Below are 23713 nucleotides of genomic sequence, written 5' to 3'. Positions count from 1 at the left end.
AGGCACTTATGGGGCTGGGGTCCCCATTGGCCTCTATGAGGTCACACTTATGGGGCTGGGGACGCACATATGGGGCTGGGGAGGCAATTATGTGTCACACTAATGGGGCTGGGAAGACACTTATGAGTCTGGGGTCACACTTATGGGGCTGGGGACATCTCGAAGTCTTTAGGGTCACACTTATGGGGTTGGGGAGGCACTTATGGGGCTGAGGAGGCACATATGGGGCTGGGGTCCCCATTGGCCCCTATGGGGTCACACTTATGGGTCACACTGATGGGGCTGGGGATGCAGTTATGGGGCTGGAGCCTCACTTATGGGTCACACTTATGGAGCTGGGGACATCTCAGTTTTGTATAGGGTCTTGGTTATGGGGTTTTGGGTGACACTTATGGGGCAGGAGTCCCCACTGGCCCCTATGGGGTCACACTTATGGATCTGGAGTCTCACTTATGGGTTACACTTATGGGTCTTGGGAGGCACTTATGGGGTTTGGGGTGTCACTTATGGGGCTGGAATCATACTTACGGGGTTTGGGGTCACACTTATGGGTCTGTGTTCCCACTTATGGGTCTGGAGTCCCCATTGGCCCCTATGGGGTCACACTTATGGGTCGCACTTATCTTGTTGCTTGCCGGCCTTCCCGTTGTCATTGGGGTGAATGAGGTCCCATATAAATGGGGTTTGGGGTCACACTTATGGGTCTGTGTACACACTTATGGGTCTAGGGACACACTTATGGGTCTGGAGCCTCACTTATGGGTCTGGAGACCTCTCCAAGTCTATAGTTACGGGGCTGGGGCCACACTTATGGGTCTGAGGACCCATTTATGGGGCTGGGGAGGCACTTATGGGTCTCACTTATGGGTCTGAGGCCCCCATTGGCCCATATGGGGTCACACTTATGAGGGGCTAGAATCATAGTTATGGGGTTTGGGGTCATACTTATGGGTCTCGGGACCCTCTTATGGGGCTGGATCCTCACTTATGGGTCCCACTTATGGGTCTGTGTTCCCACTTATGGGGCTAGAATCATAAGGTTTGGGGTCTCACTTATGGAGCTGGGGTCATACTTATGGGTCTAGGGACCCACTTATGGGGCTGGGGTCACACTTATTGGGACCCCATTAGGGTTTATGGGGACCCCATCAGGGTTTAGGGAACGTCATTAGGGTTTGGGGTCACAGCTATGGGGCTGGAGCCTCACTTATGGGTCCCACTTATGGGGTTGTGTTCACACTTATGGGGCTTGGGGTCCCCATTGGCCCCTATGGGGTCACACTTATGGGGCTAGAATTCTAATTATGGGGTTTGGGGTCACACTTATGGGTCTGGGGACCCACTTACGGGTCTGGATCCTCACTTATGGGTCCCACTTATGTGGTTGTGCTCCCACTTATGGGTCTGGGGTCCCCATTGGCCCCTATGGGGTCACACTTATGGGTTGCACTTACCTTGTTGCTTGCTGGCCTTCCCGTTGTCATTGGGATGAATGAGGTCCCATATAATGGCCTTGATGGACTCATCACCCCAATAGAGCAGGCAATAGAGCAGGATGGCCCTAGAGATGGTGACTTGTGGAATCAAACTCCATAACCACCAAGTAGTTATAAAGCAGGTATGTTTAATGAGTGATGCGCACACAACCTCGTGCAAGGGGGAGAGCTCCACCTCACTTGCACACCGTCAGGATGAAGCGTGCAACAGATGTAGGCTGAACTAACACCAATAATTGGCAGGAATTTGGATACATATTCATTACATTCCTGAGACCCCATTAGCATGCAGTCCCTCCCCCCTTGCGCATGCGTGGTGAGTTGTAGGGGTTGTTGTGGGATGAAGGCTCATCATCTTCCTCGCTGTAAACATTCTACCCTTTGAGAGGGGTACCCCCAAACTGGTTCCAGCTTGCTCTGTGGACATCTAATCACCACACTGTTCTCGGGCTGTTCCACCCTGATCTTCATGGCCTTCATCCCCTTGTTTTCTCAAGCTTAGTGTCTGCAATTCCCCCTCTCTCTGCTCCCCCTTAACATAAACTATCTATCTGTAACTACCCTCTGCCTTAGTGAGGCCCCCTTTCCCTTTCTGTAGCAAAGTGTTCCCTTTTCATCTACTATGGGGTCCCTTTTCACTATTCACTGACACTTCATGATGGATGGGCAAGGAAGATGAGGAAAGGCTGCTGCCCTTTGTGAGAGTGCACTGAGCTCTGCCTGGGGATGGCAGAGGAGCCAGCTGAGAACTGATGGAAAAGGCACAAAGAGGAGAGCGGCAGATTCTGTTCCTTGCTTCCTGATCAGGAAGAACAAGAGGAGGAGGACAGGCAGGAATCTGAGTTACAGCTCAGATGGAATTGTTTTCTTCAGACTGTCTGTTATGGTGCAGTGTTTTGGTTCTAGGAGAAAACCACTGATAACACTCTGATGTTTGCAGCTGCTGCTAAGCAGTGTTGTACAGAGCCAAGGCCATGGTCAGTGCAGAGCACATGGAGCTGGGAGGGAACAGAGTGAGGACAGCTGACTGAAAGTGGCCAAAGGGATGTTCTCTATCAGCTGACAGCAAGCAGAAATTGTATTGAAAGGGGTGGGAGTTCATCTCAGTCTATTCACTGCCCAGGGTCCAGCTGAGCATCAGTCTGGTGGTGCTGAGCAAGTGCTTGTGCATCAGTTGTTACATACGATACCATATCAACAGATATATAGTGATAACTATTAGTCCTCTCCTTTTATCTCTCATAGTAAATTGCTTTGTTACAACACACAAGTTGTACTTTTTTTCCCAGTTCTCTTCCCCATCCCATTAGGAATGGGGCAGTGCACAAAACACTGTGTGCTGCTGAGCTACATGTTGGGTTCAACGACCACTGTCATTTTGGTGCCCAATGTGAGGCTCCAAGTGTTGAGATAACAGCACATCTGTCCAGAGCGAGTTTACACAGGGCTTTGTGGGAGTTGGAAAAGTACAGGCCATGATGCTGATAGTTTTCTTATTTCTGGAGCTTGCTGAGTCTTCTCACGAAGCTGCATTGCACAGCTCCTTGCTTGCTGCTTGTTTTCCCTGCTGCATTATTTGTCAACTTGGGATGCTGGATTAGGGTATTTATTTTGCTATGCTGTTTGACTTTGGTTTGTTGTTACATGGTGCCGTGCGTCCTGTTCGTCCCCGGGTATCTGCAGCTGGACCAGATGCCAACACAACAAGGGAGTGTGTGGCAAAAGGCATTTTATTGAAACAAACAGACCCTTATATAACTTTTGGTATAGAACTTGCTAGAAAGTGGGCGGGGCTAATCCCACCCATCATGAATATTAACGAAGGAGGAGGGACCTATCCCGTCACATCCCGTGACCCCGCCTACCGCCTAATACACCGCATCTCCCCCTCCTTATGCTAAAGAACCTTTAACCCGTAACAATACGCAACATATTAACAATCCCACTTAACCTTTTAAAGTCTTTCATATGCCCTTTGTTGTTCCATTTTCTCCTCGAAAATTCCCGTCACCATGCGATGCATAAGTCCCTGCAAGCATTGTATAATACACAGTGTGCAAATTAATAGTGCAAGAACAACAATAAGTCCCACCACCAATACTTTTAGCAACTGTTTGAACCATGGTCCGATGTTCCCAAACAGGCTTCTAAGCCAGTCTCCAAACGGATCGTCCACGATGCCGATCTTCTTAGTATGGTCTTGCAACCATGCCAGCTTCTTATGTAACGATTCACTATGGTCACTCAAATTAAAACAACACATTCCCTCAGCATCTTGGCATCCGTGCCCTTGTGCTAAAAGTAAAAAGTCTATGGCCGCTCTATTTTGAAGCACAGCGTGTCTGATACTCTCAACATTTTATGTAACAAAGTTCTGCCATTGTCCAAAGAACAGCACCAAGTGGTGGGGGGCCCAACTCAACCCAACACAACAGCTTCAAGACTGCTAAATACACAAACCAAAGTTTTCTTCAGTACATACAAGCATACACAGAGAAGGTACCTAGGACCATAGCACACAGCACATAGTAGCACAACTTTAGAATGACTCAGTAAGTTCAAACAAAACAAGCTTTTACTTGGAGAGAAAATACCACTTTTCATCTTGATCGCAGTTGTTTTGGGTCAGAAGGGAGGAGGTTGGCTCAGAATCCAAGACTAGATACTTATCCATCTACAGCTAGAGCAGACAGAAGGTATCAGCCTTTTTCTTTGCAAGGTACACCTTTGCACTCTTACTATCAGAACAGGAGTTCTGTTTATCTTTGAATACCCCTGTCAGCAGCAATCCCTCTGAACCAAAGGTCAGAAGGTAAGAAGAGAACAAGGGTCCTTCAGGAGGAATCCTTGCCTTGGACGGTCATTGCTGCTATGCAAAGTCACCAAGAGATGTGAGCAGCTTTCAGGCTGCGCAGCTCCTCAGCCACAGAACAGCTGCAGCCATCACAGATCAGCTGCTGACACCCAGGCAGCCACTTGGTCTGGAAACGGCAGGACTAACCAAGGGCTCTGCTACTGCCATCATTAGTGACCTGTAATACAAGCACTTACTGAAGAATCTAACATAGATAAAGCTGTTACAAAAGAAGCCTCAAGACAAAACAGAACAAAATGAAAAACAAGTTATTCAGACGGATTCTGAGCTTTTTAGCTTATAGGAAAAAGCAGACGTCAGGCACAGCACGGAGTTACAGTGTAAGGATGAAGGCAGAGCGGGGGGAGGCACTTCACAACAGCATGCCTGTGGGTGAACAATGGATATATCCCCAAAATGAAATAACGCTATGCACATGCAGACCTGAAGCTTGTGTTATAACTGTGTAACGCAGCTTTTAGCGAGCTTAAAGCAACCCAGAAAGCCATCGGATCTTGCAGGATTCAAGCCTCTGCTGGTATCTTGGCTTAGCCAAGGAGACAGGAAGGCTGTATCTCTTAGCAAGGGAGAACCCGACGTGAGCATTCCGCAGCTCTGAGCCGGACCCAGCAGTGTGATACAGCCCCTCCCCAGGCCCAGGCATCGCACAGCTCCCCCCGGTGCCGCCCCAGGCCTCATCCTCCACTGCCCCCATGGCCGCTGGCCCACAGCGCAGCGCAGCGCCCTGCCCGGCCTCCCCTGCCCTTGCCCAATCGGTGAATGTGGGCGGGCCCCGTCGAGTAGGGCCGGCTCCTTTTTCCGGATCGGCAGACAAGGCGAGCTCGCTGATCGCCTGTGTGGGCGGGTCCACACTAACTGTTACATTACAAAACCGCGCCCCTGCTCAGGCTCCGGGGCCGGTTGTCCGGGTAACAAGGCGGGTCGGCGCTCCACCCCCCCCCCGCGCTTCCCCCCAGGCACCCCGCGCTTCCCCCCAGGTTCTTTTCTCCCCCCCCCCGGCGTCTTCTAGGGAAGGATATAGGGTATGGGCTGGATAAGGGGGTGGAGGGTGGTTAACAGTTCGGGACAGAAGTGGCGGTGAAGGCTGGTCCTGCACGAGGGGTCGAGCAACTTCTGTGGTCGTGCCGCTTCTCGAAGGGGAAGCACAGGGTGGAGCCGATGGAGTCGACGCTGTCCCCTCCACGGTTGAGCCTGCAGAGAGAACAGAGCCGCCCCCCCCCCGGCCCCGACCCCAAGGAACTGCCCCCCCCGGGCCCCGACCCCAAGGAACTACCCCCTCCGGACCAATCCCCAAAAGATCCTTAGCCCGCTGGCCAGCCAGCCCCCCATCGTGGGCGGCCACCAGCGCCCCCAACACCAACCCCCAAGCCCCAAACCCCGAGGCTCCCCGGGCAGCGAGGACCCGGTGGGACAGCGCTGAGGTAATGCCCTCCCAGTTATCCGGCTCATAAATGTCCGAGGGTGTCGCCAGCAACCCCTCCCTCTCCTGCAGAACAAGAAAGGAAGTAAGCCCCTTCTTAGAAGGGGCATGTTTAGGGAAGAGAGAAGGACAGAAGGAAAAGAGTACCTTTATCACAGCTTTCATTGCACCACCGACTCAACACGCAGTCGCAGTCGGCACCCAGCGATATCGTCCCTAATGGAGGGGAATGGCCACTTCCCCCCCGAACCCGGGCTTCTGCCGCTCCGTGACGAAAAGGGAAAGGGGGTGTCGCTCTGCAGCAGGAACAAGCTGGTGGGGCAGCCGCACCCGGGACGTCGAGGGTCACCACATGTTACACGGTGCCGTGCGTCCCGTTCGTCCCCGGGTATCCGCAGCTGGACCAGATGCCAACACAACAAGGGAGTGCGTGGCAAAAGGCATTATATTGAAACAAACAGACCCTTATATAACTTTTGGTATAGAACTTGCTAGAAAGTGGGCGGGGCTAATCCCGCCCATCATGAATATTAACGAAGGAGGAGGGACCTATCCCATCACATCCCGTGACCCCGCCTACCACCTAATACAGCACAGTTTGTATCATGATAAAATTGGCAGCTGACAAAGTGAAGTTTTGTGCACATTCAGCTCTGTGGACATCTTTGGGTTTTGGAAGTAATATTGTTGGTATGATTAGGAATTCCACATTTTACATAGTCTCCTCTGGGAGCCCAGGGGTATTCAAGGAGTGACTGGATATTGTGTTGAGGGACATGGTTTAGTGGGAGCTATTGGTAAACAGCCTCTACAGTGAACCTTGAGGCTGTTAAAACACCTGCAACAGGTCCTAGACTTGCAAACAGATATGCATATAAACTATTATCATCTATGTATCATATGTATGTGTATTAGTACATGCACATATGTGAGCAACTGCCTAAATTATATATATGTGAAAATATACTATATTTATAAGATATGTATATATGCATTTATCATATTTATAATCGTTTTCTTTTTATCTTGACCTTAAACCACAGATTCTAATCCTCAGCACTGCCTTGAGTCCCTTACAGATCTCCTTGGGACTTCTGAAACTATCCCTGGCAGTCAGTGAAATGCACCAGAATATCTTGAAGTCTTCTCTGGGAGCAGCTCCTGAGGTACATTCCTTAAACCAGATTTGGAAGAGGCCTCCAGTTCTCTGGACCTGCTCCAAAGGGGCCCTCTTGTTATGGCAGTGACAGCAAGGAGACCAGCACTGATGCAGTCATTCATATTGCTGGCTACTGACTGCTGCCCTGGAGTGCTGCTGTAGAGACAACAGGACTGTTGTGAGACACACAAGACCTTCAGCCTGCACAAATGAGAGGACTTGAGAGCACTGTGGCGGTGTAAAGTGATCAGAAATGAAAAGAACACGTTGAGCTGCTGTCTGTGGCTGCACCTCCCCAAATCCAGACAAAGTAGGAAGAAAGAAAAGCTAAGCAAATGTCTTTTTTGAAACATTTTTAAGTATCTGATAACGTATTGAGGAAATCTGGTTACAAGTTTACATTAGCTCCTAAAGTGATAAAATGGAAATTAGATAGGAAAGAATTTAAATTCATTTTTATTTTTAAGTTCAATAACTTTTTTTTTTTTTTTTTTTTTTTTTTTTCCCCACATTCCTATATCTCACATAATCAAACAACCAAAGATGCATAAAACATAAAGAACCATCACTGGGAATCCTATGAGGAAGTTGTGCATTTGATGGAAGTTGGAATAATGCGTATTGCAACACCTTCCTGAGAGTGTGCTTGATTTCCCTGTTCCTCATGCTGTAGATAACAGGGTTCACTTCTGGAGGGACCACTGCATACAGAAGTGCCACTGTCAGATCCAGGAGTGGGGAGGTGTCACGGGTTACTTAGATTTACCTATGCCCGTGACAGGGGAAGCCACCCCATGGCCCCCCCCCCCCCTGGGGCCCGGAAAGGAGGGGGAAAAGGGGAATGGGATAAAAACAGCCACAATGTAAGGAGGAAAAACTTATTTTACTAAATATGATATCGAAATACAAGATAACACAATATAATATAATTGAGGCTAACAAATCGAACGAAACAGAGAGAGAGAGTCCCCGAAAACCGAGAGGCCTACTGTGAACTCTAGGCGACACGGCTGGAACACTTCCCACTCTCCGAGAAGTCCGAGAGAAGAAGGAGGGCACTCCAGCCTGGGAACGAGATTATATAGCGTCCTGGTCCCGTGACTTATCATTAACCCTGTTGTTCTCTGGGATATGTAGTCTTCTTCTGTGGACTGCACATTCAATAGAAGAATCCATACTTTACATGATGTTATGATGTGGAATACTGATAGCAAAATTACAAAATTACAAAACCATGACATTCCACCCCTTATTCTACATTATTACATCATGGTAAATATATATATACATATATATACACGTATGTAAAATTATGATAGCTAAATAGTAGAATTGCATGTAACATAACTAAATGTACAACTATAATAACTAAAATACACTTCACATGCAAACATATATATATAGATACATAAAATTATTGACTGCACTCCCCCAGCATCAAATTCCCTTGTGGCACACATTGAACATCCCCATCCTTCTTCATTACCCACCAAGTGCACCCAGGTCCCTGGGCAAAGACAGTTCCACGGATAGGTTTGCCCTTTCCAGAAGCTGGAAGGACCCAAACAGCTTTTCCCAACATGTTCTTTACATGTACAACAGGGACCTTATCTCCTTCTACATTGTCTAGGGGGCTAGATTGACTAGGACCATCACGACTGACAGATCCTCTAGTATTCACCAACCAAGTGGCTTCTGCCAGATTCTTCTCCCAGTGCTTAAATGTTCCACCACCCATTGCTTTCAACATAGTTTTCAACAACCCATTATATCGTTCAATTTTACCAGAAGCTGGTGCATGGTAGGGAATATGATAAATCCACTCAATGCCATGATCTTTGGCCCAAGTATTTATAAGGGAATTTTTGAAATGTGTCCCATTATCAGATTCAGTTCTTTCTGGGGTACCATGTCGCCACAGGACTTGTTTCTCAAGACCTAATATGGTGTTTCGAGCAGTAGCATGGGGTACTGCATATGTTTCAAGCCACCCAGTGGTTGCCTCTACCATGGTGAGTACATAACAGTTACCACTGCGAGATCGTGGCAAGGTGATATAATCAACCTGCCACGCCTCCCCATATTTATACTTTTGCCACCGCCCTTCCTCCCAGAGAGGTTTCATCCTTTTGGCTTGTTTAATTATGGCACATGTTTCACAATCATGAATAATCTGCGCAATAGCGTCCATGGTTAAGTCCACCCATATATATCCACTTATATGTCGCGTCTCTTCCTTGATGACCTGAGGTCTCATGAGCCCATCGAGCTAGAAATAATTCGCCCTTATTCTGCCAGTCCAAGTCGATTTGAGCCACCTCAGTTTTGGCAGCTTTATCTACCTGATGGTTGTTTTGTTGTTCTTCAGTAGCCCGACTTTTGGGGACATGTGCATCCACATGACGCACCTTTACAACCATATTCTTTGTTCGGGCAGCAATGTCCTTCCATAATTTAGCGGCCCAAACAGATTTACCCTTCCGCTGCCAGTCATTTTGTTCCCACCTCTGTAACCACCCCCATAAGGCATTTGCCACCATCCATGAGTCAGTATAAAGATACAGCATTGGCCACCTCTCCCGTTCAGCAACATCTAAGGCCAGCTGGACAGCTTTGACCTCTGCAGACTAACTTGATTCTCCCTTACCTTCAGTGGCCTCTGCAACCTGTCGTGTGGGGCTCCACACAGCAGCTTTCCATTTGCAATGCTTCCCTACAATGCGACATGATCCGTCAGTGAATAGGACATATTTCTTTTCATTTTCTGGTAATTCGTTGTATGGTGGGGCCTCTTTAGCACGTGATACCTCTTCTGCTGGTGATGTTCCAAACCTTTTATCTTCAGGCCAGTCCATGATTACCTCTAGGATTACTGGACGATTGAGGTTTCCCATTCACGCTCGCTGTGTAATCAGCGTAATCCACTTGCTCCAGGTGACATCGGTAGCATGATGAGTAGAGGGAACCTGTCCTTTGAACATCCAGTTCAGCACTGGCAGTCGAGGTGCCAAAAAGAGCTGTGTTTCAGTCCCAACTACTTCGGAAGCACCCCGAACCCCCTCATACGCGGCAAAGATCTCCTTCTCAGTTGGAGTGTAGCACTCTTCAGACCCCTTCTATGATCGACTCCAGAATCCCAGGGGTCGGCCTCAGGTCTCTCCTGAGGCACTTTGCCACAAACTCCAAGTGGGGCCTTTCTCTCCAGCAGCAGTATAGAGGATGTTCTTTACATCCTGTCCAGTCCGTACTGGCCCCAGGGCTACAGCACGGGCTATCTCTTGTTTAATCTGTTCGAAAGCCTGCTGCTGCTCAGGGCCCCATGCAAAATCGTTCTTCTTCCACGTCACCTGATAAAGGGGGCTTGCAATTAGGCTGTAGTTTTGAATGTGCATCCTCCAAAAGCCCACTGCACCCAGGAAAGATTGTGTCTCTTTCTTGCTAGTTGGTGGAGACATGGCAGTGATTTTGTCGATCACATCTGTTGGGATGTGACGACGTCCATCCTGCCACTTTATACCTAAGAACTGAATTTCCTGGGCAGGTCCTTTTACTTTGCTTCGCTTAATAGCAAAGCCGGCTTGTAGAAGAATTTGAATGTTCTGCTCTCCTTTTGTGAAAACCTCTTCTGCTGTATCACCCCACACAAGAATGTCATCAATGTACTGCAGGTGTTCAGGAGCACCACCCTGTTCCAGTACAGTTTCGACCAACCCATGGCAAATGGTTGGGCTGTGTTTCCACCCCTGGGGCAAACGGTTCCAAGTATACTGAATGCCCCTCCAGGTGAAGGCAAATGTGGCTTACATTCTGCAGCCAAAGGAATAGAGAAGAAGCCATTGGCAATGTCAATGGTGGCATACCATTTGTCTGCTTTTTACTCCAGCTCGTACTGGAGTTCCAACATGTCCGGCACAGCAGCGCTCAATGGGGGTGTGACCTCATTCAGGCCACGGTAGTCTACTGTCAGCCTCCATTCTCCACTGGCTTTACGCACTGGCCATATGGGGCTGTTAAAAGGTGAGTGAGTTTTACTGATCACTCCCTGATTCTCCAACTGGCGAATTAAATCATGAATGGGGAGCAAGGAATCCTTGTTGGTGCGATACTGCCGTCTATGCACTGTCTTTGTAGCAATCGGTACCTGCTGCTCTTGTACTCATAGCAGCCCCACAACAGACGGGTCGTCTGACAGGCCAGGCAAAACAGACAGCTGCTTAAAGTTGTCTGTATCTACAGCAGCTATCCCAAAGGCCCATCGATACCCCTTAGGATCCTTGAAATGCCCCCTTCTGAGGTAATCAATACCCACTATACATGGAGCCCCTGGGCCAGTCACAATAGGATGTTTTTGCCAGTCTTAACCAGTGAGGCTTATTTCAGCCTCCAGCACAGTCAATTCTTGAGAGCCCCCAGTCATTCCAGAAATATGGATTGATTCTGTCCCTTCATGACTGGAGGGCATTAGGGTGCACTGTGCACCGGTATCCACCAGCACCTTATATTTCTGTGGTTCTGATGTGCCAGGCCATCGAATCCACACAGTTCAATAAACTCTATTATCCCTCTCCCTCCCCTGACTGAGGGCAGGGCCCCTCTATTGGTTACCTGTGATGACTGGAGCAACTCCACTGGTGGTTGGTCTGTTTTGTAGTTCCCTCACCCAAGAGTAGGCTGGTCATGTCACTTCCTCATGTATTCTCTGTGGTCACGTAGGTAACGCCACAAGGAAACAAGCAGTGCAATATTAATGTTGCTCCTTGCTCGAGCTGGAAAGCACGTGTGTCTAATAGCTGAGATTTCTGATGGTACAGGTGAGGAGGAGGGTTAATCACCTTTAATTATCTGGACTAGTTTGATCAGCTCCTTCATTGGAACTGGTAACCCATACGGGGATTGACCTTCATTAGCTGCTTCTGATACTATAGGGGTTCATCATGATTAATGAACTGAGACACCTGCTCTTCCACTTCATACAGTCTTTTTGTTACTTCTGAGATGGCTGAAATGGAGACATGGGTTGGAGGAAACTGCTGTTTAATGTTTTGCAGTGTAAGAACCAATTAGAAAACTAGGGCTCTTCTATATTGTTCCTCGTACCTTTGAAACATTGCTGCTAAAGTAACGGTGTACCTTTCTTTTGCTGTTTTGGTGAGTTTCTGCCATATGTTTTCCTCACTCTCTCAAGGTCATGTTCTTGGTGACAATAGCTGGGATCAAAATTAGGGTTATACAACATTTCCACCACAGCTATTTCCCTCAAGTACCTTTTTCAATTGTATCCCACTTCTTCATTAGAGGCTTCAGATTGCCTTTGAAGGGAAGCTTTGCCCTCACAGCCACTAACATTCACTCCCAGATGGTGGCAGCACCATCCATACATCTGTTCATCTGTCCATAGTTGGGTCTCTGGAAATGCCTCCTAGTTGACGAGCTTTGTTATCTTCTTCGTGCCTCTTAACATTTTAACTGGATCTTCTGCTGCCTCCTCCTTCGCTTCTTTTTTCCATCCTAGACGTGAGGACACCCATTTCCATTTCTTGTCTTTCCACAGGGGCAACTGATATTGTTACTGATCAGAATTGACTTGGGGATTTCCCTTTTTGGCTTAAACCTCATCTCAGAAACTCTTTCCAGAACAGTGTTATATAGAGCATGGTAAGCACAAGCCAAGCCCCAAATAAGTCGTACCCCCTTAGACCTATCTAGGCTGCATCATCCCTGACTCAAATACTGGCTTTGTTTCTCAGGATCCCACAGGTGTTCAAGAGTCAAAATCCCATGACATTGCGGGCCCCCACGTGTTGGTGAACCTGAAGGCAAAAGGTCAGCTTTCTGTTCTAGGATAAACAGCCACACACCAATACAGTTAAATATAGCTGCACCAGTTTATTGTCCTAATAGCCATACTTTTATAGCACACAGACAAGGGAGTTCAGAAATCACTCACACTAATAGGAGGAAAGCATCAGCAACAACAACCCTAAAACCCCCCTTCAAAACGGCGAGCTGTTCATTCTTTTCCTAGAGGTGTCCTTGGTTCTCATGCTGTTTATCCTGCTCTGCAGCTGCTGCTCTGTGAAATCCTTATCTTGATCCATGGCTGCTGCTCTGTAAAATTCTTCAAGTAGCACAACAGAATGGCAGTTCTCTGAGGTCTCCAGCACACCCCCAGCCTGGCAAATACAGCTGAGGACCTTCAGGAAAGCCATGTCCTGGTAGTGTCAGTGCTTGCTGGACAACTGTGAGCACCACAATGGGTCTCATACCTGTGTGGCACCTTCTGAACACCAGTACCATGGTGTAGATGTGAGGCCAAGCCAGGCTATATCTAATCATTCTTCTGGAAGGGGATGCTTTCTGAAGAGTCTTTACACAAATGAGAAGACCACAAACATTCACTCAGTGAGCTTGAAATCACTGTGCATATGCAGGTCTACAGTCTTGTTTCTCTCACAGAAACATTCTGGGATGGTTCCTACAACCGGACTGTAGGAAATGGAGTACGGACTCTTTATGATGGATGGCCAAGGAAGCTGAGGAAAGGCTGCTGCCATCCATGAGAGTGCACTGAGCTCTGCCTGGGGATGGCAGAGGAGCCAGCTGAGAACTGATGGAAAAGTCTCAGAGAGAAGAGTGACATAATCTGTTCCTTGCTTCCTGATCAGAAAGAACAAGAGGAGGGGGACAGGCAGGTATCTGAGTTACAGCTAGGATGGAATTGTTTTCTTCAGACTGTCTGCTTCGGTGCAGTGTTTTGGTTCTATGAGAAAAAACTGACAGCACTCTGATGTTTACAGCTGCTGCTATGCAGTGCTGTACAGAGCCAAAGCCATGGTCAGTGGAGGGCACATGGAGTTGGGAGGGAACAGACTGCAGACAGGTGACTGGAAGTTGCCAAAGGGACATTCTGTACCAACTGACAGCAAGCAGAATGAATACTGAAAAGGATGGGAGTTCATCTCACTCTCTTCTGCTGCCCAGAGACCAGCCTGGAATCTTTCTGGTGGTGATGCAGTGCAGCTGCTTGTGCATCAGCTGTTGTATACTATCCCATATATCTGGATATATAGTGATAACTATTACACTTCTCCTTTCATCTCACTTAGTAAATAGCATCATTTCACGAGCTGTACTTCTTTTTTCCCCCCAGTTCTCTTCCCCATCCCACTAAGATAAGGGCAGTGCACAAAGCACGGTGTGCAACTGAGAAACATGATGGGTTCAACCACCACTGTCATTTTGTTACCCGATGCGAAGCTCCAAGGGTTGAGAGAACAGCACATCTGTGCAGAGCGAGATAACACAGGGCTTTGTGGGAGCTGGAGAATTGCTGGCCATGATGCTGATTGTTTCCCTATTTGTGGAGCTCATTCAGCCTTGCACAGGCATTACACAGGCACTGCACAGCTCCTTGCTTACTGCTTGTTTTCCCTGCTTTGCTGTTTGCCAGCTCTGGGGGCTGGATTAGAATATTTATTTTGCTATGCTGTTTGACTTTGGTTTATATCGTGATAAAATTGGCAGCTGACAAAATGAAGTTTTGCACACATTCATCTCTGAGGTAATCTTTGAGTTTTGGAAGTAACACTGTTGATAAGATTAGTAATTACACCCTTTACTTTGAGTCCTCAGGGAGTCTGGCTACAACGGAGAGAAGGGAGGGCACTTTCCAGTAGTCTCTCAGACTCGCTCTCACTTCATTTTGTCCTGGAGATCGAGAGCTAGTTCCAATAGCTCCTGAGGATTTTGAAAGTGCCAGCAAGGAGACCAGCTCTGGCACAGCTGTTCATATTGCCGGATACTGACTGCAGCCCCAGAGTGATGCTGTAGAGACAACAGGACTGCTGTGAGACAAACAAGACCTTCAGACCTGCACAAATGAGAGGACTTCAGAGCACTGTAGCAGTGTAACGAGAGCAGGAATGAGAAGAGCTGGTTGTTCTGCTGTCTGTGGCTGTACCTCCCCCAGGTCCAGACAAAGTAGGAAGAGAGAAGAGCTAAGGAAAAGTCTGCTTTGAAAGCTTTTTAGGTATCTTTTAACCTATTCAGGGAATCTGGTTCCATGTTTACATGAGCTCTTGGAGTGAGAAAATGGAAAGTAGGTAGGAAAGAAGTGAGATAAAATTTTATTAATATGTTAAATAACATATATTTGCGGGTTGCTATATCACACACAATCAAAGAATATAAAATGCATAAAACATAAAGAACCACCTTTGGGAATCCTGTGAGGAAGACGTGCACTTTATCAAAGCTGGAATAGTGCGTATTGCAGCACCTTCCTGAGAGCGTGCTTGATCTCCCTGTTCCTCATGCTGTAGATAATAGGGTTTAGTGTTGGAGGAGCCACTGAGTACAGAAGTGCCATTGTCAGATCCAGGAGTGGGGAGGAAATGGACGGGGGCTTCAGGTAGGCAAAAGCACCAGTGCTGAGAAACAGGGAGACCACAACCAGGTGAGGGAGGCATGTGGAGAAGGCTTTGTGCCGTCCCTGCTCAGAGGGCATCCTCAGCACAGTCATGAAGATCTGCACATAGGAGACCATTATGAAAACAAAGCAGCCTAAGTCTAAAATGATAGTAAAAATGAGAAACACAACTTCCCTGTAGTAGGAGGCCGAGCAGGAGAGCTTGAGGATCTGGGGGATTTCACAGAAAAACTGGTTGACAACATTGCCTTGGCAGAGAGGCAGTGAAAACGTACTGGCAGTGTGCAGCAGGGAACAGAGAACACCAGCACCCCAGGTAGCTGCTGCCATGGTGGCACAAGCTCTGCTGTCCATCAAGGTCCCGTAGTGCAGGGGTTTGCAGATGGCAACATAGCGGTCATAGGACATGATGGTGAGAAGGGGTAACTCTGCTGAGGCAAAGAAGACAAAGAAAAAGATCTGTGCAGCACATCCTTCATAGGAGATGGCCCTGGTGTCCCAGAGGGCGTTGGCCATGGCTTTGGGGAGAGTGGTGGAGATGCAGCCCAGGTCGAGGAAGGCCAGGTTGAGGAGGAAGAAGTACATGGGGGTGTGCAGGTGGCAGTCGCAGGCTACAGCTGTGCTGATGAGGCCATTGCCCAGGAGGGCAGCCAGGTAGATGCCCAGCAAGAGCCAGAAGTGCAGGAGCTGCAGCTGCCGCGTGTCTGCCATCGGCAGCAGGAGGAACTCGCTGATGGAGCTGCTGTTGGGCATCTGCTGTTGTTTGGCTTGGAGTCCTGCTCAGAGTGAAGAAGATAATGACAAGTCCAGACCATTCTCAGAGACACTCCTTCTACTGCATTATGAAATGTTTCCATTCTCTTATGACAATGTTTATTTAGCACCACAAATAGAACTGAATTTCATGAAATTCAGCTTTCTATAATTAGAAGAAGCTTTTGGAGCTTTAACTTTCCTTTCATCTTCAAATCTTATCCCATCTCCCTGGATTTTTTCATCTGATTTTTGTCTCATATCTTTACCCTCACTGCTCTTAAAGCCCTCAGTCCCAGCCTTTGTGCCCTTCACATTCAGTTCAGGAAACCTGCCTATTTGCAATGTAAGTGCATTATTCTTGTCAATAAAAAATGATAATTTCAACTAGTTCCATCCATGGAACATCTCCTTTCCATGAAAGGAGAGGTTGAAAACATGTCACATGTGGAAGTTCATATAACAAACAATTGACTGAAGAAGAATTTGGGAGTCTCAGAGATATTTGACAGCCCCTTTTAGATTCTGCTTCGAATCCTTTCTCCTTCCTTCTAAACAAGAAATAGAAAATTGCTACTTTGGCTCTCCTCTTGCAAAGTACTCTCAGAAACATTCAGTTGTGCAGTGGAGCTGTGATCCCCCTGCCCCAGGCAGCAGCTGTGGCAGCACAAGCCCTGCCGGGGGGCTCCTTCCCCCCACACCACACGTCTCCCTGCAGCACCCTGGGCAGCTCTCCAGGCAGGCTGAGTGCTGAGCCTGGCAGGCGGCAGAGTCCCATACCCGGCACACAGCCCCTGGGGCACAGCAGGGACCCTGCTCTGCAGGACAGCCCTGGGCACCCGCCTGCAGCCCTGTCTGCACAGCCTGCAGCCGTGCTGGGACATGCAGCCCTCATGGCTGTGCTCTGACACTGCAGCACCGAAGCCCTCAGCTGGAGCAGAAGGCTTTTAACATAGTAAAGAAACATGTGGTGCCTGCAGCCAGATCTGCTATGGGGTGCCCCAGATTGGTTATCCTTCCAGGAAAAGAAGCTCCATTGCCTACTGCTAGACACTTACCATGCTGTGGTCTGTTATCAATGCTCCAGCAGTCAGTTCATAGCAGGCTCACACGGTGTGAACTCTGTAAGCTCTCTCTCCCTTCTCTTCTATCCTCATGTGAACTGCTGTTCAAGCCCCAGCCCTGCTGTGCTGCGCACAAGAGATGCACTTGGGCACAGCTAAAACATTGCCCACTTTTATGAGCTCCCTGTGTCCCAGAAGCCCAGCCCAAATCAGTAAAAGATGATGTCATTTTTTAACCTTCCAACTCATCTCCCCTGTGGTGTCTTGTGGTCCCCATGGCCAACAGCTCCTGAAAGACAACAGCATTATGACAGTACATTAAAATCTGTTGAATTAAACACCAGATTTCTAGTTGTCAATGACTAATTCCAGACATGTGCTGAGTCCTCCCAGAGAGTGTTTGCTCAAAGAGGGCACTCATACAAGGACAGGATATCATAGAATCATAGAATCACAAAGGTTGGAAAAGACCTGAAAGATCATCCAGTCCGGCTGTTCACCTATCACCAATAGCTCCCACTAATCCATGTCCCTCAACACAACATCCAATCATTCCTTGAATGCCTCCAGGGTCACTGAATCCACCACCCCCCTGGGCAGTCCAATCCAGGTCCCAAAGTTCAGGACGTGGCATTTGGTCTTGGTGAACCTCATCCCATTGGCTTCAGCCCAGCTCTCCAGCCTGTCCAGATCCCTCAGTAGGGCCTTGCTAACTCCAGGAAGATCCACACTCCCAGCCAATTTGGTGAAATCAGCAAACCTACATAGGATGCACTCAATGCTCTCATCCAGGCCATCAGTAAAGATACTGAAGAGGACAGGCCCCAGCACAGACCCCTGGGGAACACCAGGTAGGCACACAGGTGGTCATCCGGTCGGGTCTTGAGTATCTCCAGAGAAGAAGACAACACAACCCCCTTGGGCAGCCTATTCCAGTGCTCCATCACCCTCACCATAAAGAAGTTCTTGCACAAATTCTTGTGGAACTTCCTATGCTCCGGTTTCTGTTCATTTCCCCTACTCATGTTTCCACACACTGACATCAGGACGCCCAGGTCCCTCTCTGCAGAGCTCCTCTCCAGCAGCTCACCCCCAACCTGTCCTGGTGTGTGCAATTATTCCTTCCTAAGTGCAACACTCCACACTTGCTTTCGTTAAACCTCATCTGGTTTCTTGCTGCCCATCTCTCCAGTCTGTCCAGGTCTCGCTGAATGGCAGCACAGCCTTCAGGCGTGTCAGCCAATCCTCCCAACTTCGTGTCATCAGCAAATTTGCTGAGGGTGGCCACTATCCCCTTGTCAAGGTCACTGATGAAGAAGCTGAACAAAACCAGACACATCCCCAACCCCTGGGGAACACCACTACTTACAGGTCTCCAACTGGACTCTGCTTTGACAACGACAACCCTCTGTGCTCTGTCAGTCAGACAGTTCTCAACCCACCTCACTGTTCACTCATCTTTCCCACATTTCCTTATCTTTGTTATAAGGATATTGTGGGAGACAGTATTGAATGCCTTGCTGAAATCAAGGTAGACAACATTTACTGCTCTCCCCACATCCACCCAGCCAGCGACAATGTTATAGAAAGCTACCAGGTTGGTCACACGTGACCTCCACTTGGTAAACCCATGCTGACAACTCCTGATAAACTCCTTTTCTTCCAACTGTCTGAAGATGGCATTCAGCACAAGCTGTTCCATCGCCTTTCCAGGGACAGAGGTGAGGCTCCCTGGCCTGTAATTACCCAGATCTTCCTTCATGCACTTTTTTGAAGACAGGATTGACACTGGCTATCCTCTAGTCTTCAGGCACCTCCCCCATTCTCCAAGACCTCTCAAAGATGATAGAGAGTGGTTCTGCAGTCATCTCTGCCAGCTCCCTCAGCACGCATGGATGCACCCCATCAGGTCCCATGGATTTCTGAAAATTGTTGTGGCCTAGGCGCTCATGGACCAACTCTACCTTGACTAAAGGCAAGTCCTCCATTCCCCAGATCCTCTCACTAAGCTCCAGGGTCTTCGATTCCTGAGGGAGAGCTTTTACACTGAAGACAGAAGCAAAGTAGGCCTTCAGTATCTCCACCTTCTCAACATTCCCCATTACCAGAGCAACCCCTCACTTAGTAGGGACCCACAGTCTCACTAGTCTTCATATTATTCTTAACGTAATTTCAAAACTGTTTTTTATTATCCTATTTAATGAGTGTCAACACATTTATGTAATACTATGTTTTGCCTGTGAGGAAATGTGAGAGGGAGGAGGGCCAGTCAGTGCTGGTTCTGTGGCAAGGTGTTTATCACTGAAGAATACAAACTGTTAATGGAAAGATATATGGTATTAAGGGTGTTTATGGGAACTGAAGAACTGTATTGTTTGAAAAACTGTTTTGATGGTATAAGAAAGTGTAATTGTTAATGGCATATGGAAGTGTTGTTGAGGGAATGTGGAAGTGTATCTGAGGGTACAAATAGTGGAATAGTTTACAGAGGAAAAAGGGTTAAAGAGAAAATGAGTTTAACTGCACTGACATGAGAGCAACCCCCCGCTCCATTCCCCTGCAAGCAGAGCAGAGCAGATCAGAGCCACTGTCCCCATGTAGCATGTAGTGTTATTCTGCTTACCAAATGGATGAGCTCACTACAGAAGAGGCAAATTTTCTGCGTTGCTCCATCTGTGGCATACTCTGGAGTTGAAGGCATTTCAAAGCTATGGCACACCTACGTTCTTTCAATGATGACACCTTAGTATGCTCTGGGCTCTCATTTTAATTGCATATAAGTAACTTAAGAGTCATGACAGTTGACTGGAAGGCCAACGGTCCTCTGGAGTGCATCAAGAAAGTTATTGCCATCTGGGTGAGGGAAAGTGTCGTCCCTGTCTGCTCTGCATTGCTACAGCCTCACCTGGAGCACTGGGTGCACTTCTGGGCACCGCAGAAGATAAAGTGCATCAAACTATGGGAGAGTATGCACAGGAGGGAACTGGAAATGAGAGATCTGAAGTTCAGAGTTTCATTGGGATTGACTGCTTGCTCAGACTGGGCCCTTCTCACATCCCACATCCTGTGATGAGACACAGCGCACACATGGGACATGAACTTGACAGTATCCTTGCACCCCATGCAGAGCCTGGGATCTTCTGTCCCCATGTCTTTCATTTAACAACATACAGACCTCCATTCCACTGCCCCAGGAATGGGCCCTGAGACAACATGAGAGACAGGATCTCCCTGCCAAGGGTCTGGGAATCAGGGCTTGTCCTGTTTGCTTCTTAAGACAAAGGAGAATTTTCTTAGCATCAGAGCCACCATGCCAGTGCCTTTGCCTGACTGGAGTCATGGCTTCCAATTATCTGCTCTAACTACTGCCTTGGGAAGCTTGCTTGCTAATGGCCCTCAGTGGGCCCATTAATACTCCAAGAAACTTCACTGTTACTTCTGACTTTTTCTTGCTGAGCACTTTGTTCAAACTTCTCTCTGCACTGGAGGTTGATGGACTCAGCATCAAATGCACCCTGGGGCCCATTATAAACTAAAGAGCCTCCTGTGCCTTGTGCCTTCCTGTTCTCTTCTTTAGGTTTTCAGAACTTACTCAGCAAAATGGAGAGAGCTTAAAGAGCAAGAATCCAAAACACATTTATTGACTATTTATTTATATATATATTTTTTTACAAGAAGTTAAAGAAGCACTTTGCAACTGATGTCAATCCAGGATGTCCCCAATGAGTTCTATTCTGTTTCTGAGTGGACAAAGTTCCTCCTCAACCTCCTCACCCCACTTCTACTCACATTGGCCCCATGGGACTTGCATCACTTTTCTTCACATCACTCTTCTCTGCATTCATCTGCTCAGTGTTAAAACTGCTTTGCACCAACTCCCACTGGCTTTCCTCAGAGAACCAGCTGCACATAGAGAAAGAAAGATTTCTCTTTATTTATGGCAAACAAACAGAAGGAAAGATGATGCAATTGAATGAACAGTAAAACACAGTGATCAACTGCATGCCATGTCCAAGCTGCTTCTACTGAGGTTTATCTTTCATAGGGAATATTTGCAGAAGAAATGAGTTAGACAGAGATAGGATGTGATAGATAGAATCACGGTGAAGGATCTGACAACAGATTTTTGAGGAATGGAGCAAATTCTAGTAATCTCCCTAGAATGGATCAGCCAGGAATTTGGGAGGTATCAACTTAAAACTGAACAGGACTCATGAGTATTTCACACACTGAGCTTGAAAAATTAAAAAGAGAGAAAAAGAAAGAGAAAAAGAAAAAAAAAGAATGATAAAGAGAAAAATGAAAAAGAAAAAGGAAAAGAAAAGAATAAGAAAAGGAAAAAGAAAAAGGAAAAGAAAAGAATAAGAAAAGGAAAATGAAAAAGAAAAAGGAAAAGAAAAAGAAAAGGAAAAAGAAAAAGAAAAAGAAAAAGAAAAAGAAAAAGAAAAAGAAAAAGAAAAATAAAGAGAAAAAGAAAAAGAAAAAGAAAAAGAAAAAGAAAAAGAAAAAGAAAAAGAAAAAGAAAAAGAAAAAGAAAAAGAAAAAGAAAAAGAAAAAGAAAAAGAAAAAGAAAAAGAAAAAGAAAAAGAAAAAGAATGTATGGAATTATCATCATTTTCTGTAGGCATGAATAATTCACTTATCCTACAAACAGGCAGCATTTTCTAACTGAAACCCAATGCCACAGAAGCTGGGGTAGGGGGCTCTAAGAGCACTTCTGGTAAAGATATGAGACATGAGACAGATGAAAATATCCAGGGAGAAGGGATAAGAAAATAAGAGGAAGGTCAGAGCTCCATATGCTGCTTCTGTTTAAGGAATGCTGAAATACATTAACGACACATAGCAGTGGGAATGTGCTGGTTTGAGCATCCCACAGATAGTCAAAATCCTCAGGAGCTATTGGAACTAGCTCTGGAGCTCCAGGGAAAAAAGTAGTGAGAGGGAGGCTGAGGGACTGCTGGAAAGTGTGCTCCTTTCTCTCCTCCATAGCCAGGCTCCCTGAGGAGACAAAGTAAGGGTGTAATTCCTAGTCATAACAGCAATAGTACTTCCATAACACAAAGATGATGGCAGAGAAGAATGTGCACAAAACTTCAATTTGTCAGCTGCTGATGCTACTGCGATATAAACCAAGGTCAAAAAGCATAGCAAAATAAATACCCTAACCCTCATAGTCCACAAACAATGCAGAAGGGAAAACAAGCAGCAAGCAAGGAGTTGTGCAATGCAGCTTCATGAGAAGGCTCAACGAGCTCCACAAATAGGGAAACAATCAGCATCATGGCCAGCAATTCTCCAGCTCCCACAGAGCCCTGTGTTAACTAGCTGTCAACAGATGTGCTGTTATCTCAACCCTTGGAGCCCCACATTGGGTACCAGAATGATGGTGATTGTTGAACCCAACACGTGGCTCAGCAGCACACAGTGTTTGTGCACTGCCCCCTTCCCAGTGGGATGAGGAAGAGAATGTGAGGAGGAATAAAGTACATGTTGGGAGTTGAATTGAAGCTATTTACTAAGAGAGACAAATAGAGAAGTGTAATAATTATCACTGTATTTCCAGATTTATAGAAAACTACTTAAGAACTGATGCTCAAGCACTTGCTCAGCACCACCAGACTGATGCCCAGCCAGGCCCTGGGCAGAGAAGAGAGTGAGATGAACTCCCACCCCTTTCCATACTCCTTCTGTTTGTTGTCAGCTGATAGAGAATGTCCTTTAGGCCACTTCCAGTCAGCTGTGTGCAGTCTGTTCCCTCCCAGTTCCATGTGCTCTCCACTGACCATGGCCTTGGCTCTGTACAACACTGCTTAGCAGCAGCTGCAAACATCAGTGTTATCAGTGTTGTTTTTCTCCTATAATGAAAACACTGCACAAGAGCACACACTCTGAAGAAAACAATTCCATCCCAGTTGTAACTCAGATACCTGCCTGCCCCCCTCCTCTTGTTCTTCCTGATCAGGAAGCAAGGAACAGAATCTGCCGCTCTCCTCTCTGGGCCCTTTCCATCAGTTCTCAGCTGGCTCCTCTGCCATCCCCAGGCAGAGCTCAGTGCACTCTCACAGAGTGCAGCAGCCTTTCCTCATCTTCCTTGACTATCTGTCATGAAGTGTCTGTACCACTTTGTTACAGTTCAGAGGTGGGAACCATCCAAACATGTCTCTGTGAGACAAACAAGACACTAGGCCTGCAAATGCACAGTGATTTCAAGCTCACTGAGTGAATGCTTGTGGTCCTCTCATTAGTGTAGAGACTCTTCAGAAAGCATCCCATTCCAGAAGCATGTTTTGATTTTGCCTGGCTGGGCCGTGCATTTAGACCATGCTACTGGTGTTCAGAAGGTGGCACACAGGTACGAGACAACATTGTGGGGCTCACAGTTTCCAGTGAGCATTGTCACTACCAGGGCCTGACTTTCCTGAAGGTCTTCATCTGCATTTGCCAGCTGGCTGGAGGTGTGCTGGAGACCCCAGGGAATTGCCATTCTGTTGTGCTACTTGAAGAATTTTACAGAG

The 23713-nt window shown here is 47.3% G+C and overlaps 1 protein-coding gene and 1 long non-coding RNA gene across 2 annotated transcripts; both read right to left on the bottom strand.

Annotated features, from left to right (window-relative positions):
• Positions 1-3208: 3208 nt before the first annotated feature.
• On the bottom strand, positions 3209-6370 carry LOC146758211 (uncharacterized). Its single transcript, XR_014934941.1, has 2 exons — positions 5939-6370; positions 3209-4528 (listed from the first exon to the last, which is right to left on the bottom strand). It is a non-coding gene; the product is annotated as an uncharacterized LOC146758211 (long non-coding RNA).
• Positions 6371-15128: 8758 nt separating this feature from the next.
• On the bottom strand, positions 15129-16131 carry LOC107324593 (olfactory receptor 14A16-like). Its single transcript, XM_015884739.3, has one exon. The coding sequence runs from the start codon at positions 16129-16131 to the stop codon at positions 15199-15201; it is 933 nt and encodes a 310-aa protein (XP_015740225.2). The 3' UTR covers positions 15129-15198.
• Between the last annotated feature and the right edge of the window lie 7582 nt (positions 16132-23713).

Source organism: Coturnix japonica, chromosome 16 (assembly GCF_054131305.1).
Source record: "Coturnix japonica strain WE chromosome 16, WE-NBRP24, whole genome shotgun sequence".
NCBI lineage: Eukaryota > Metazoa > Chordata > Aves > Galliformes > Phasianidae > Coturnix > Coturnix japonica.
Note: the sequence above shows the minus strand (reverse complement) of the source record. Positions and strands in the feature narration are given on the sequence as shown.